At 38.4% G+C, this 14272-nt stretch overlaps 1 protein-coding gene across 1 annotated transcript in view; it reads right to left on the minus strand.

Moving 5' to 3' along the window:
• The window catches only part of LOC131938327 (protein Fe65 homolog), a 69199-nt gene that overhangs the window by 10409 nt on the left and 44518 nt on the right, over positions 1-14272 (minus strand). The window contains exons 7-8 of the mRNA XM_059296336.1: positions 8082-8203; positions 6746-6944 (exon numbers count right to left, since the gene is read on the minus strand). Coding sequence (XP_059152319.1) covers positions 6746-6944; positions 8082-8203 — 321 coding nt within the window. The remainder of the gene's footprint in view (positions 1-6745; positions 6945-8081; positions 8204-14272) is intronic.

The following is a 14272-nucleotide window of genomic DNA, read 5'->3' on the forward strand; positions in this document are numbered from 1 at the left end:
GGACATGATGGCAGGACAAGATGACAAGATGGACATGACAGCAGGACAAGATGACAAGATGGACATGACAGCAGGACAAGATGGACATGACGGCAGGACAAGATGGACATGACAGCTGGACAAGATGACAAGATGGACATGACAGCAGGACAAGATGGACATGATGGCAGGACAAGATGACAAGATGGACATGACAGCAGGACAAGTTGGACATGATGGCAGGACAAGATGGACACGATGGCAGGACAAGATGGACACGACGGCAGGACAAGATGGACATGACACCAGGACAAGATGGACATGACGGCAGGACAAGATGGACATGACGGCAGGACAAGATGGACATGATGGCAGGACAAGATGGACATGACACCAGGACAAGATGGACATGACGGCAGGACAAGATGGACATGACAGCAGGACAAGATGGACATGACAGTTGGACAAGGTGGACATGATGGCAGGACAAGATGACAAGATGGACATGACAGCAGGACAAGATGACAAGATGGACATGACAGCAGGACAAGATGGACATGACGGCAGGACAAGATGGACATGACAGCTGGACAAGATGACAAGATGGACATGACAGCAGGACAAGATGGACATGATGGCAGGACAAGATGACAAGATGGACATGACAGCAGGACAAGTTGGACATGATGGCAGGACAAGATGGACACGATGGCAGGACAAGATGGACACGACGGCAGGACAAGATGGACATGACACCAGGACAAGATGGACATGACGGCAGGACAAGATGGACATGACGGCAGGACAAGATGGACATGATGGCAGGACAAGATGGACATGACACCAGGACAAGATGGACATGACGGCAGGACAAGATGGACATGATGGCAGGACAAGATGGACATGACACCAGGACAAGATGGACATGACACCAGGACAAGATGGACATGACTGCAGGACAAGATGGACATGACGGCAGGACAAGATGGACATGACGGCAGGACAAGATGGACATGACGGCAGGACAAGATGGACATGACGGCAGGACAAGATGGACATGACGGCAGGACAAGATGGACATGACGGCAGGACAAGATGGACATGGCGGCTGGTCATGGCACAAGGACATAGGAATATGACAAACATTAGGAGGATAAGATGGGCACTAGGTGAACATTGCAGTAAAATAATCTTTTGTTGATCATATTTGGTTGAGGTACAAGTTAAAACAATAAAAAAGACCAGTCATTTTGAATAAATTATGCTTTACATAGCTTGTTAAATCATGATTGACCATAAAAACATACTTTGCCTACCTAGTAAAACAAAAAAAAATTCATTTTCTGATTGTCTAAAAAAACAAAACAACAACCCACATTAAACTTTACGGTCAGATTTAAAAACACTGTGACATCTTTGTCAACCATGTTACAACAAAGCTGAGAATGAGACATCCATGAAGCTATTTACACATCAAACCCATTCCTCCAAACATTTTAAACACTCATAGCTGCTGCTCCACTCCACTCAGACAGGCTGTAAAGTCAGCTCTAATGCAGTTATCAGCAGGATGTCAAGGTCACACTGCCCCCCCCCCCCCCTCTGATAACCAGCGCTGTTTTGGACATCAGCCAAAAATCAAATCAGTTTGTCTGGGTAATCAAATTTGTCTGCAGCTTCTACAAGCCTTTAGATGGGAAATGTCCACTTCATTTTGTAGTCTCCGGTGATCCGAGACCTTAATCACAGCATCTCAGCACAATCACTCAAACCTCGCTGGACGCCTTATCGCTGGGCATGTATGTCCAACATTTAAAACCACATGCATCATGCTGTAATGCAACATGCAGGAGACAGACTGGCTGTGACATGACACATCTATTTTATTTAAAGAGAAAAAGTTGAAACTGCTGGGATTTTTGTGCACTAAGAAGAGATAAATCAACTTGATGGTACAACTCAATACTATCCTGATTGGAGCTACAAGTCCAATCAGTTGCTTACAAAAAAATCAGTGGATCTACACAACACACATGGGAAACAACTCTTAAGTACCAGAAGTTTTGAATGTAACCATGAACTTGTATGGACCAGAACTATATGGACTCTGGACCAGAATTTTATGGACATAAAATTGTATGTACCAGAACTTTATGTTTATGGACATGAACTTGTATGGACCAGAACTTGACAAACATGAAATTCTATATATCAGAACTTTATGGACATGTACTTATATGGACCAGAACTTTATGGACGGACTTGTATGGACCAGAACTTTATGGACATGAACTTGTATGTAGCAGAACTTTATGGACATGAACTTGTATGGACCAGAACTTCATGGATAGGAGTTTGTAGTTACAAAAATAGTATGCACATTGTGTGTCTTAAAAATGATGCCTTTCAAATATTGGCAGCAATAAAGCCAAGAACAAAGAAGCAGATTAAAATATCTTTGTGCAGTCAAACATGGGATATCGGTCCAATTATTAAAATGTCTTCAGGCTGTCAAAACTGGGATTATTTTAGAATTATATAACAAGCCCCATGATCTGTGGCTGATGTTGTTTTTGCTCCTTCATAAAAATATAGCATAAACAAATAAAAACAAGATTATTTATTCACATTTAACTTTTTATCTTTATAAATAATTAATTTCCATTCATAATTATTCTTTAAATTTTCTCCATCAATCCTTTAGCAATATTGATCTTTTATTCCCCCCCCCCCCCCCATCCTCAAGCAAATGTGTTAATTCACTTCATTTTAAGACAAGAAAAATACAATGGTATTAATTAAATTAATGTTTTAATTTTTTAAAACCATTTTTTCTTTTAAAATTAAGAGGTTCTGTTGTGATCATCAAATGTAAGAAAAAAAACCCTGTAAAGTTGATGTTTTCTATCTCTCTCCTTTTAAAAAGCTTTAGTCTGGGGCATTAGAAATTCAGATCAGGGCTAATAGGCATTACTGGGTGGAGGGGTGGAAGATTGAGCAAGGGGACACAACTTCATCTATTCCACATGGCAAACTGTCAGCAAAAACTAGCCTGGATCAATAGCTCATTGCTCTTTATTGAGGCCTATTTTTAGAAATTTATGTGCTTGTCTCTATGGCAGGAAGGAAATACGTCAAGTGACGAGTAGTTTATCTTGTTATACGTGACAGCTCGCTGATCACATAATGAGCATCTAGAAGTTAGACACATTTGTACAAGTGCAGTGGACACATTAGGGCAACATCCAAAACTTTGAGCATGAGAGAGATTTATTTCAATTGAATGTCTGCATTGGTAGTTGTGTGGACACATTAGGGCAACATCCAAAACTTTGAGCATGAGAGAGATTTATTTCAATTGAATGTCTGCATTGGATGAGTTATGTGGACTATCAACTAGAACCCACACAAAAACAGACACCACATAAGCCTAGACAAAAATATATCACACCACATAAGCCTACAAAAAAATAGAAAACATCACTTAGGTCTATACAGAAATAGACTATATTAATAAGACCCACACTGTAAAGTTTTAAACCAATTAGACATACAAAAATAGACTGTCAATTAGACCCACACAAGTCTATACGGTTTAGACCCACAGAAATAAACTATACAATTCAGTGATCAGCTCTGCAATACTAATAAAAATTTTTTTTTTTTCAAATTCCTAGCACTAGTCTATATTGTGAAATATTACTATAGCATATAGAATGGTCATAATTAATGATGGAATTAAATATGGACACAGTTAATTTGCTCTAATTATCTTTGATAAAAAACTAATTGCACAGTTCATTTTGGTGCAGCTCAATTATGAATCCACTCTTGTGAAGATGTATATTTGCCAGGGCTATTGTAAGAAAACTAGGGGCCTCTTCCTACTTTGATAAACAAGAGGTTTCTCTAGAGTGGAAAAAAATAATCCATTTGCATGAATCAATACAAATATTCCAGCAATTAATGGACACAGATAAGGATATAATAAGTACAAGTAAGGGGGGGGGGATATAGATCAGACCAATATATGAGTTGGAGGGTTATATTTCAGAGAACACCTTTAACCCTTTGAGTACTAAACAGAAATTGTCAACACTGTGCCGTGTTAGTGCAGGGTATTAGTCTTGATGTTATACTTCCTTGTCTTAGTGACACCAACTCACTGATAAGTTGGATCAAGACCACAACCTTGGTGCCTCAAGCTATATTAATTATTTACCATTTTTTTTCTTTTGGTTTTTTTCTTTTAAATTTTTCACATTCTATTTGCTGGTAAATTATTATAAAAATTTGTTAGAATATAAAACCTTACATCAAAATAAGAATAATCTTACTGAAAGTGACCTAAAGTTTTAAAATATTTTTTTCTTCTTATTTTAATGATGAAATTTTAATAGGTCAAAAAAAAAAGTTGGTTATGTGGACTGTGGAGACCAGGACATGATGGGTCTCTAGAAACTCTTAGACTGTTCAGCTTTAATAACCTCCTCACATAACAGCCTCAGGCAGTCTATGCCTTATAGTCAAACTAAGGGGGATAATGGCTGCTGACAGATCAGGTTCATCAAATCAATTGTTGGCCAGATAATGGATGGGAGGCCAGGCTCAAATTGGAGACAAAACATACCAGAGTGCCTGTAGGTTCTAGGACTTTTTTTCTTCTAAAAAGTAAAATAAAACCCTAAATGTCAAAAATATTACACTGCACACATAAAAATAAGACTTAAAGAAAAAGAAAAATAATACAAAAATGTAAATTTGATATAAAAATATTCTAGTCAGGAATCTGAGAATAGGAATTGATTGTGTTACAGTATGTGTTACATAGTAGCCTACATATAGATAAACCAGAATTGTGGGTATACATAAACACATACTAATATGCAAAATAAGTACATCCTATTTTTGATCAGTAATCACTTACAAAAATGTAGTTTAAATTTAAATCAAAAGATGATTATACGAATGTGTGTATGTAAGTTAATTCAAATGGATTCAGCCTAAATGATATAAAAAATGTATATATGTAGATTGGAGGTAATGCTGTCTACACCGTGAGGAAGTCATTAGCTGAGAGCTAGCAGTACCAGCACTAGGCCAGACTCTATGGGAACTAACTCCAGCTAACCTTGTTATGCCACTTGATTAGTGGGCTCTGGTAGGCAGGGAAAGAAAACTAAATGTTCAATGAATCTTTATTTGTCTGCGTCTTTCCTCCCAAGATTATAGCACTGACTGGGCCCGACTATGTAAATTCTAACTGGGCCAGGGCCAGGCTGGGCCGCATTGATCCACATCTAATTTGTAAACTGTCCTCCCCAACACCACTGGCTAGATCTATAATTTCCTTGCTCAACTTGCTATCAATCAGGATGGTATGGGAGGTGGAATACAGATATATATACTATACACCATACCAAGTCAAACCTAGAAATATAATATGTGGTGTGTAGTGTACTATGTGAACTTACATCCATCTCAACGTACAGCTTACCATGTCAAACAGAAATATATGTGGTGTGTAGTATGCTATGTGAACTTACTGTAAACCATGCCAAATAGATATATAAAATAGATGAATAAGTGGTATACTAAAAAAGTGAACACATAGAAGTGTATATTTGTACACAATGTAAACATTAAAAATCTATACATTGCACAGTGAAACAGAGTTCCGTATCTGTAATACAGTCTATATTAAGCCCAACACATGAACCCTCTGATCTTGTGAATCTCAATATTGCAAGATACTTTGTAGAAGCAGATACAAAAATCTTCACTCAGATGTAAGGAAAGAATAAGATAATAGCAAAAGACAGACTAAAAGACTATGATGATGAAGCAAGTCTAAGCCACAAACCACAGTACTAACAGAATATAAAGTCCATTTTTTCCAATGCCAATATCCAGCGAGCCATAAAAAAACAACTGATAAATTGTATGCAATGAGTTGATTAAAGTCCTGAGATTAAGATGCTGACTTGCCCACCGTCTAAAGTACTCAATCAAATTGTCAATAACACCACAGAAAAAACAAACAATGGCATTATCAATCAGCTCTAGACAACATAAAGTTCCAGTATTAATTCAGGATATAAACATTTAAAGCACTACCTGGGAACTAAGCATTAAAGTTATAACACTGTTGGAGTTCTGGAACTTGATAAAGCAAGGCGATGCTGTTTTCAAGAAAGTCTAAACATCAACTTACATCACCCTACCAGCCAACAACATCATGTAATCTAAACATCAACTTACATCACCCCATCTTTCAACATCATGTAATCTATACATCAACTTACATCACCCCATCTTTCAACAACATCATGTAATCTAAACATCAACTTACATCTCCCCATCTTTCAACAACATCATGTAATCTAAACATCAACTTACATCACCCCATCAGCAAACAACATCATGTAATCTAAACATCAACTTACATCTCCCCATCTTTCAACAACATCATGTAATCTAAAGATCAACTTACATCATCCCATCTGCCAACATCATGTAATCTAAAGATCAACTTACATCACCCCATCAGCCAACCACATCATGTAATCTAAACATCAACTTACATCTCCCCATGTGCCAACAACATCATGTAATCTAAACATCAACTTACATCTCCCCATCTTTCAACAACATCATGTAATCTAAAGATCAACTTACATCACCCCATCAGCCAACCACATCATGTAATCTAAACATCAACTTACATCACCACATCTAACATCATGTAATCTAAACATCAACTTACATCACCCCATCTGCCAACAGCATCATTGATGTCATTGCGACCCAGGGAAAGATCCACAATGCACTTGTTGACAGCCTTACTGCTGCGCTCTGGCGTCAGGTCCTCTTCAGCTATCTTCACCCACCCCAGGGAGCGCACAGCAAAGCGAACAGCTTTCTCAGAACTTGCCTCCAGACTTTTCTTCTCAGTGAATGTGGACCTGCGGCAGAGTACAACCATATGGTATTTTGTGCACCAAAACATCATGTTGCAAATAAGCTACACAGTACTTTAATCACAGTTAACAGTGAGACTTACAAGGACTGTAGTGACTCAACCAATACTTTAACCACAGTCAACAGTGAGACTTACAAGGACTGTAGTGACTCAACCAATACTTTAACCACAGTCAACAGTGAGACTTACAAGGACTGTAGTGACTCAACCAATACTTTAACCACAGTCAACAGTGAGACTTACAAGGACTGTAGTGACTCAACCAATACTTTAACCACAGTTAACAGTAAGACTTACAAGGACTGTAGTGACTCAACCAATACTTTAACCACAGTTAACAGTAAGACTTACAAGGACTGTAGTGACTCAACCAATACTTTAACCACAGTTAACAGTGACTCAACCAATACTTTAACCACAGTTAACAGTGAGACTTACAAGGACTGTAGTGAATCAACCAATACTTTAACCACAGTCAACAGTGAGACTTACAGGGACTGTAGTGACTCAACCAATACTTTAACCACAGTTAACAGTGACTCAACCAATACTTTAACCACAGTTAACAGTGAGACTTACAAGGACTGTAGTAACTGAACCAATAATTTAACCACAGTTAACAGTGAGACTTACAAGGACTGTAGTAACTGAACCAATAATTTAACCACAGTTAACAGTGAGACTTACAAGGACTGTAGTAACTGAACCAATACTTTAACCACAGTTTAACAGTGAGACTTACAAGGACTGTAGTAACTGAACCAATACTTTAACCACAGTTAACAGTAAGACTTACAAGGACTGTAGTAACTGAACCAATACTTTAACCACAGTTAACAGTAAGACTTACAAGGACTGTAGTGACTCAACCAATACTTTAACCACAGTTGACAGTGAGACTTACAAGGACTGTAGTGACTCAACCAATACTTTAACCACAGTTAACAGTGAGACTTACAAGGACTGTAGTGACTCAACCAATACTTTAACCACAGTTAACAGTGAGACTTACAAGGACTGTAGTGAATCAACCAATACTTTAACCACAGTTAACAGTGAGACTTACAAGGACTGTAGTGAATCAACCAATACTTTAACCACAGTTAACAGTGAGACTTACAAGGACTGTAGTGACTTGGCAGCATACTGCAGTGCGTGACCTTCAAATTCTGCCAGGTGTCGCTCAGTACCAGAGCTGACACTTGTGGGGGTAGATGGGATTGATCCTGCAGTGCTGGAGCTCTGGGGGTGACAAGCAAGGAGGTTATGAACAGGTTTATCATGTACTGGTAGCTGGTCAGTACATAATAGAGGATAACTTTGAATGGAAATGTGAAAACTATTGAAAAGTTGTCAGAATCAAAAGAAGTTTCAACTAGATGTCCAACAATTTTGGTAAATTCATGACTTGATTGACTTCAAAACACTCCCTGCTCCCCCCCCCCCCCCCCCATACAAGCAGAGAAATGTTGCCTCTATAGGCTAACAGTTAACTTGTATAAAAAACAAACTTCCAAGAAAAAATAAATATCCTTAGTGCTGGACAAGGGACAGGAGAGAGCATGATGATTGGCTCATTAAAACCTCTGCCAGACATTTTGGCGGACATTTGGAATTGAGAAAAAAAATTAATAACAGATAATCTTCCTAATTTTATACAAACATTAAATATATAGTGTGGGCATCTTTCTATACACCAACACAATGATAAGAATGTTCACAATCAATTTCACTTCAAGGTGGATAGTGTGTACACACCAAGGTGGGTAGTGTACACACCCAGGTGGATAATATGTAAGCACCCAGGTGGATAATGTGTATGCACCCACCAAGGTGGATAGTGTGTATGCACCATGGTGGATAGTGTGTACACACCCACCAAGGTGGATAGTGTGTATGCACCAAGGTGGATAGTGTGTATGCACCAAGGTGGATAGTGTGTACACACCCACCAAGATTGATAGTGTGTATGCACCAAGGTGGATACTGTACACACCAAGGTGGATAGTGTACAGACCAATGTGGATAGTGTGTACACACCAAGGTGGATAGTGTTCAAGAAGGATAAGATACAAAAACTTTAGAGAATATCATGTACTCCCCAGAGAACAATGTGTACAAGGAGGAAGGCACATACTCTGTGAGGATAGTGTATACATAACCTGTAAAGAGTACACAAAATAACAAACTTCCATTAAAGAGGACACCCACACATACCACCCCCACAGAGTGTAGCATGTAGTGATTTAAGAACATATTGAGAACAAAGATGAAATATTCATAAGCTCAAGTGGCACCTGTCTCTAAGATTAAATGGCATCAGTCATCGTGTCTAGCCTTTAGAGAAATACTTTAGTTAGGCTGGTCATGATTTGAGAGGGGGGGGGGGTGGATTTTGAGAAATAACATCTTTATAAAAATATTTATATATAAATGCCTACGTTATTATTTTATTAAAACAACTTAAAATGTGCAATTAATGCATTCTTTTAAAATGATAAAAAATATACTTTAATTAATTAAATTACTAAATTTAAAAAAAAATTAATTTCCTAATTCACCACCCAATCTAAATGTCACGAAGGGCAGTGTGTTTAAACTTGCTGTCCAGTGTTTAAACTTGCGATGTAAGTTGAATGTAACTGTCAAGTTTAATGTAGCTAGTCTAATTGTAAAGTTACGAACATTACAAGTCAGATCTGAAAGTTAAAGACCAACATACGGTGGGCGACCTCTGACCTTATGACGAGTCTTCAATGGTGTTAGAACTTATTACAAAGTGGGTGACCTCTGAACCTATCACGACAGTCTAAAATGGCGCGTGAACTATGACCCTATGACGTAAGTCAACTAGACCTATGACGTAAGACTTTCTATGGCAATCTATGGCGGGTAACTCTGTCCCTGTTAACAGTTGACAAGTTCGATCCTACACGGTGCAACTGAGAACTGAGATGGAACAGTAAACCACTAAGTCAAATTAACTACACCAAAAAAAAAATATATCGTAAGTTCAACCTATCCAAATTAAAAAAAAAAAAAACACAGCAAGCGACCCTTGTATAAGTTGTACCAACCCCGGTCGTTGACCATTGTCTACACGTGTAGCCTGTTGGTCTGGGTGTGAGAAAGGTTGAGTGACACAGCCGACAGACCCATCTTGACAGACAATTACATTAGGGGCACGACCCGCTGTGACAATCCGGTAAAAAGCTGGGCTTGCTGAGGGCTTGGTGGGCCAGGGAGTGGGAGCTGGCTGGGCCAGGGAGTGGGGGCTGGCTGGCCTTGATGGGGGCCTAGATTATCGGGGCGCACGTCAAGGAGGGCGTCAATATGGAGGAAGAGATGGACTTTAAAAAAATGTTTGGGAGGATCAATCTTGTAATGAACTTAAGGCGATGACGTGGTAGCAGGCTGAATGGGCCAGTGGGGAGGTCTGTTGGACCGGTGTTGTAGGACGTCAGGGTGCTGTCCAACATGACAGACAACAGACCAATGCTGTCCAACATGACAGACAACAGACCAATGTTGTAGCAAGTCAGGGTGCTGTCCAACATGACAGACAACAGACCAATGTTGTAGCAAGTCAGGGTGCTGTCCAACATGACAGACAACAGACCAATGCTGTAGCAAGTCAGGGTGCTGTCCAACATGACAGACAACAGACCAATGCTGTCCAACATGACAGACAACAGACCAATGTTGTAGGAAGTCAGGGTGCTGTCCAACATGACAGACAACAGACCAATGCTGTAGCAAGTCAGGGTGCTGTCCAACATGACAGACAACAGACCAATGCTGTCCAAATGACAGACAACAGACCAATGTTGTAGGAAGTCAGGGTGCTGTCCAACATGACAGACAACAGACCAATGTTGTAGCAAGTCAGGGTGCTGTCCAAATGACAGACAACAGACCAATGTTGTAGCAAGTCAGGGTGCTGTCCAACATGACAGACAACAGACCAATGTAGGCTATGTCACATGTAAGGGTACTGTCCAGCATTGAAAGACTGATGATAGTCCACTGTTGTAGAGTGATTATTTAACACACACAGAGGTGATAAATACTGACACGATCAGTTTATGATGGTAGCCGAGGGCAGAGGTCATGGACACAGAGGTCAGAAACACATAGAGGTGGCCAAAGACATAAAGATCAACACAAATCTGGTGTCTAAAGACTTATAGGGACAACTAGAATACCCGTCATCCGTTGGATAACTGTGGGTTTCGGGGTCATCCATCAAAAAACATCACGTCTGTCACTCAGAGGCATAGCGACCCTTCCTGGCGCCCGGGGACAAACTTTTCGATTTTAACCCCCCCCCCCTCCCAAGATTTCAATTTTCAACCTTCCCCCCTCAAACTTTTGATGTGCACCCCCCCCCCCCCCCACTCAAACTTTCGATTTGAACCCCCCCCCCTCAACCTTTCAATTTATTTTTCCAAACCATTTTGGCGCCCCAACATATGTCCCCCCGCCCCCCCCCCCCCCCGCCTCCCCTCCCGCCCCCCCCCCCTCCTCGCTACGCTACTGCAGTGTCACTTATCGTCAAAAAAAAACAGACCCCACTTTCAAAAATTTGTTTTTTATCTTTTAAAAACACCGAAAACACCGATTTCGGACTATCCCTTCATATACTGACTTCATAGGTGACCTACTCAACTCTACTTCACCTGCCCAGTGTCCCGCCAAGTCTCAGACAACATGTTTTTATCGTTTAAAAAACGATTCCAGCCGAGCATGTCTCTGACCACACTATCCTTTCATATGCTTAGGACAAAGAAACAGACAAACTCTACTTCACCAGCCCTGTATCCTGCCAAGTTCAGATAGGCAACTTTATTATTCACATCTAAAAAAAAAAAATTGAAAAAAAAATCATTGACGAATTGGTCTAGAACCTGTGCCACCCACATGAGAGCCGACCTCACTACCAAGTTAGCTATTTACTCGTGACATTACAAGTGAAGTTTTATACTATACTTTGAGTCTCCTTACGCGCATAGATCTACATCTAACTCTAGTAGTAGTAACTTTCAAATTAAATTTTATCTTAAATTAGCCAAACAAAAATTTATATAAAATAAAGAAGGTCTGAAATTATCTAGATCTAGATAGAATTATCTAGATCTAGTCTAGATTCTACGACTCTTTTGCTTAAGTCTTCTTATGTTTAGTTTTTCTTGCTAGACCTAGAATCTAGATCTAATCATTAGCTACGCTTATAGGCCCGGAGCGAGCATTTCAAAATTACCATATTCCAAACAAAGATTTATATAAAATAATAAAGGTCTAAAATAGTTTAGTATATAGAAAATCATTATTATCTAAATCTAGATAGAAAATTATCTATATTTTAGATCTACGACTGAGCTATATCTAGAGTTTACGTCTATAATTTTGCACACTTAGCGGTATAGAAGCCGCGTATGAATCTTAAGTTATGCAAATAGGCCCCGCATCCAGCATTTCCTAATTAGCATATTTCATAGCTATACAAAAAAAGATTTATATAAAATAATAAAGGTCTAAAATAGTTTAGTATATAGAAACTCATTATTATCTAAATCTAGATAGAATTATCTATATTCTAGATCTACGACTGGTTTGCTAAAGTTTCGTTTTTTTTATTGTATTTATAACTAATAAATCTTGGATTTGACCTAGATTTTTAGATTCTAGATCTAGATCTATAAATAACTTTCCTTCGACAGCTGATCTTTAGACCTAGAGAAATTTATTGTAAAACTAAATGAAAAAGACAGTTGAAAATTGATATAAGTGTTGGAACGTAATAAATACAGCAAACGGACGTATTGTTAAAGTTAAAGCCGACAGAAAATTAGCTTTAGAACGCGTTAAACATTGGAATGGGAACACAATCTTCTTCGATAGGCCGCCATTATCGATGTAAAAAAATAAACACATCATGTGACGTCACTGTTTCCGTCGAGTCTAGTGGCTTTTCAAATCTTTTTTTAAAAAATGGGTTAATCTGCATATGAATAAATCAATTAATTAATTAACGTCTTTAAATAAATTTGTGATCAACAGTCTGTCTGCATTAAAAAATTATTCTCTACCTGCATACCATTTTACAGCTTTCCAGATAGAGTCGAACATATCACAATTTTCGATCAGGCAAACAAATAAATATTCAAACATGTAAACAAACTTGACTTTTAGTAGTATATAGATAGATAGATGTCTAGAGACCTACAGGATACATGTCTTACAGACGTACAGGGAGAGTGTCCCAAAATTACAATAAAAATAATCTTATGTTACAAGAAACTTAGCGCAATGAATGGAAGAGTTAAAAGAAATGTAACACCATAATTGGATACAACTCGTGCGCTTCTTAATTGTTTAAAAATACACGGTAATGAAACTTGTAAATTGTCATAATCGGCTTTGTATTCAAATACTGGGCTTAAAACATTTTTTATGATGGGTAGAGACGGCATGTCGGCGAAAATTTGGCGCCGAAAAGATGTAAAAAAAAAAAAAATATCATCCGCCGTGCTGTCTGCATACGCCTATAACGACAGTTTTTTTCTTCAAAGCCCGTTGGGCATTTTTGTTTTTTTAGAATTAAAGCTGACATTGTTCATAGTTTAGATAGATACGCTAAAAGGGAAAACAAGCGAGACAATATTAAATGGTAAAACAAAGACATCGTTAACCCACAGAGTAGCCAGTAGGGTGAGGGGACAGAGTGGAGCGATGATAGTGAAGATGTCATACATACAATGGCGTCTGCAGGGTTTGGTGGGACGGACCTGACCTAAGCAGCTTTATGTTTCATTTTATTTTATAATACGTGTAGTAATATTCGCAAAACACAGAGTATTTTAAATACAGTTGTTCCTTAAATGCTCCTTTTATACACGCATTTTTGACTGCTTGTGTAGATTTGCTTGACCCGTTGAGTTAGTGTAACAGTAAACAATGCTTCAAAAATATGAAAGGACAGTAAGTGATAAAAATTTAACAAAACGATTACACTTTTTTAAATAAAAAAAAATATAGTGAGTGTGCATTTTACCACAATTTGCACACATTTTTTTTCCTAACCGTAGCGACGACAAATAACAGAATATTTTTTAATCGTTTATTTACCTAAAATATTAGTAACAACGAATTAGCCTACATCGCATTGTGAATTCGTTATTTCAAAAACAACATTTCATTTTTGTGAACATGGAGTAGGTATACGAACGAAACAATACTTTCTTCATCCATCCCTTCAACTTAAAAGACGATAGATCATGTTCTCTTATGATAGGCTTATGACGTTTCAGG

The sequence above is a fragment of the Physella acuta genome, unplaced genomic scaffold (assembly GCF_028476545.2).
Source record: "Physella acuta isolate Inbredline_101_S28 unplaced genomic scaffold, ASM2847654v3 ptg000017l, whole genome shotgun sequence".
Lineage (NCBI taxonomy): Eukaryota > Metazoa > Mollusca > Gastropoda > Physidae > Physella > Physella acuta.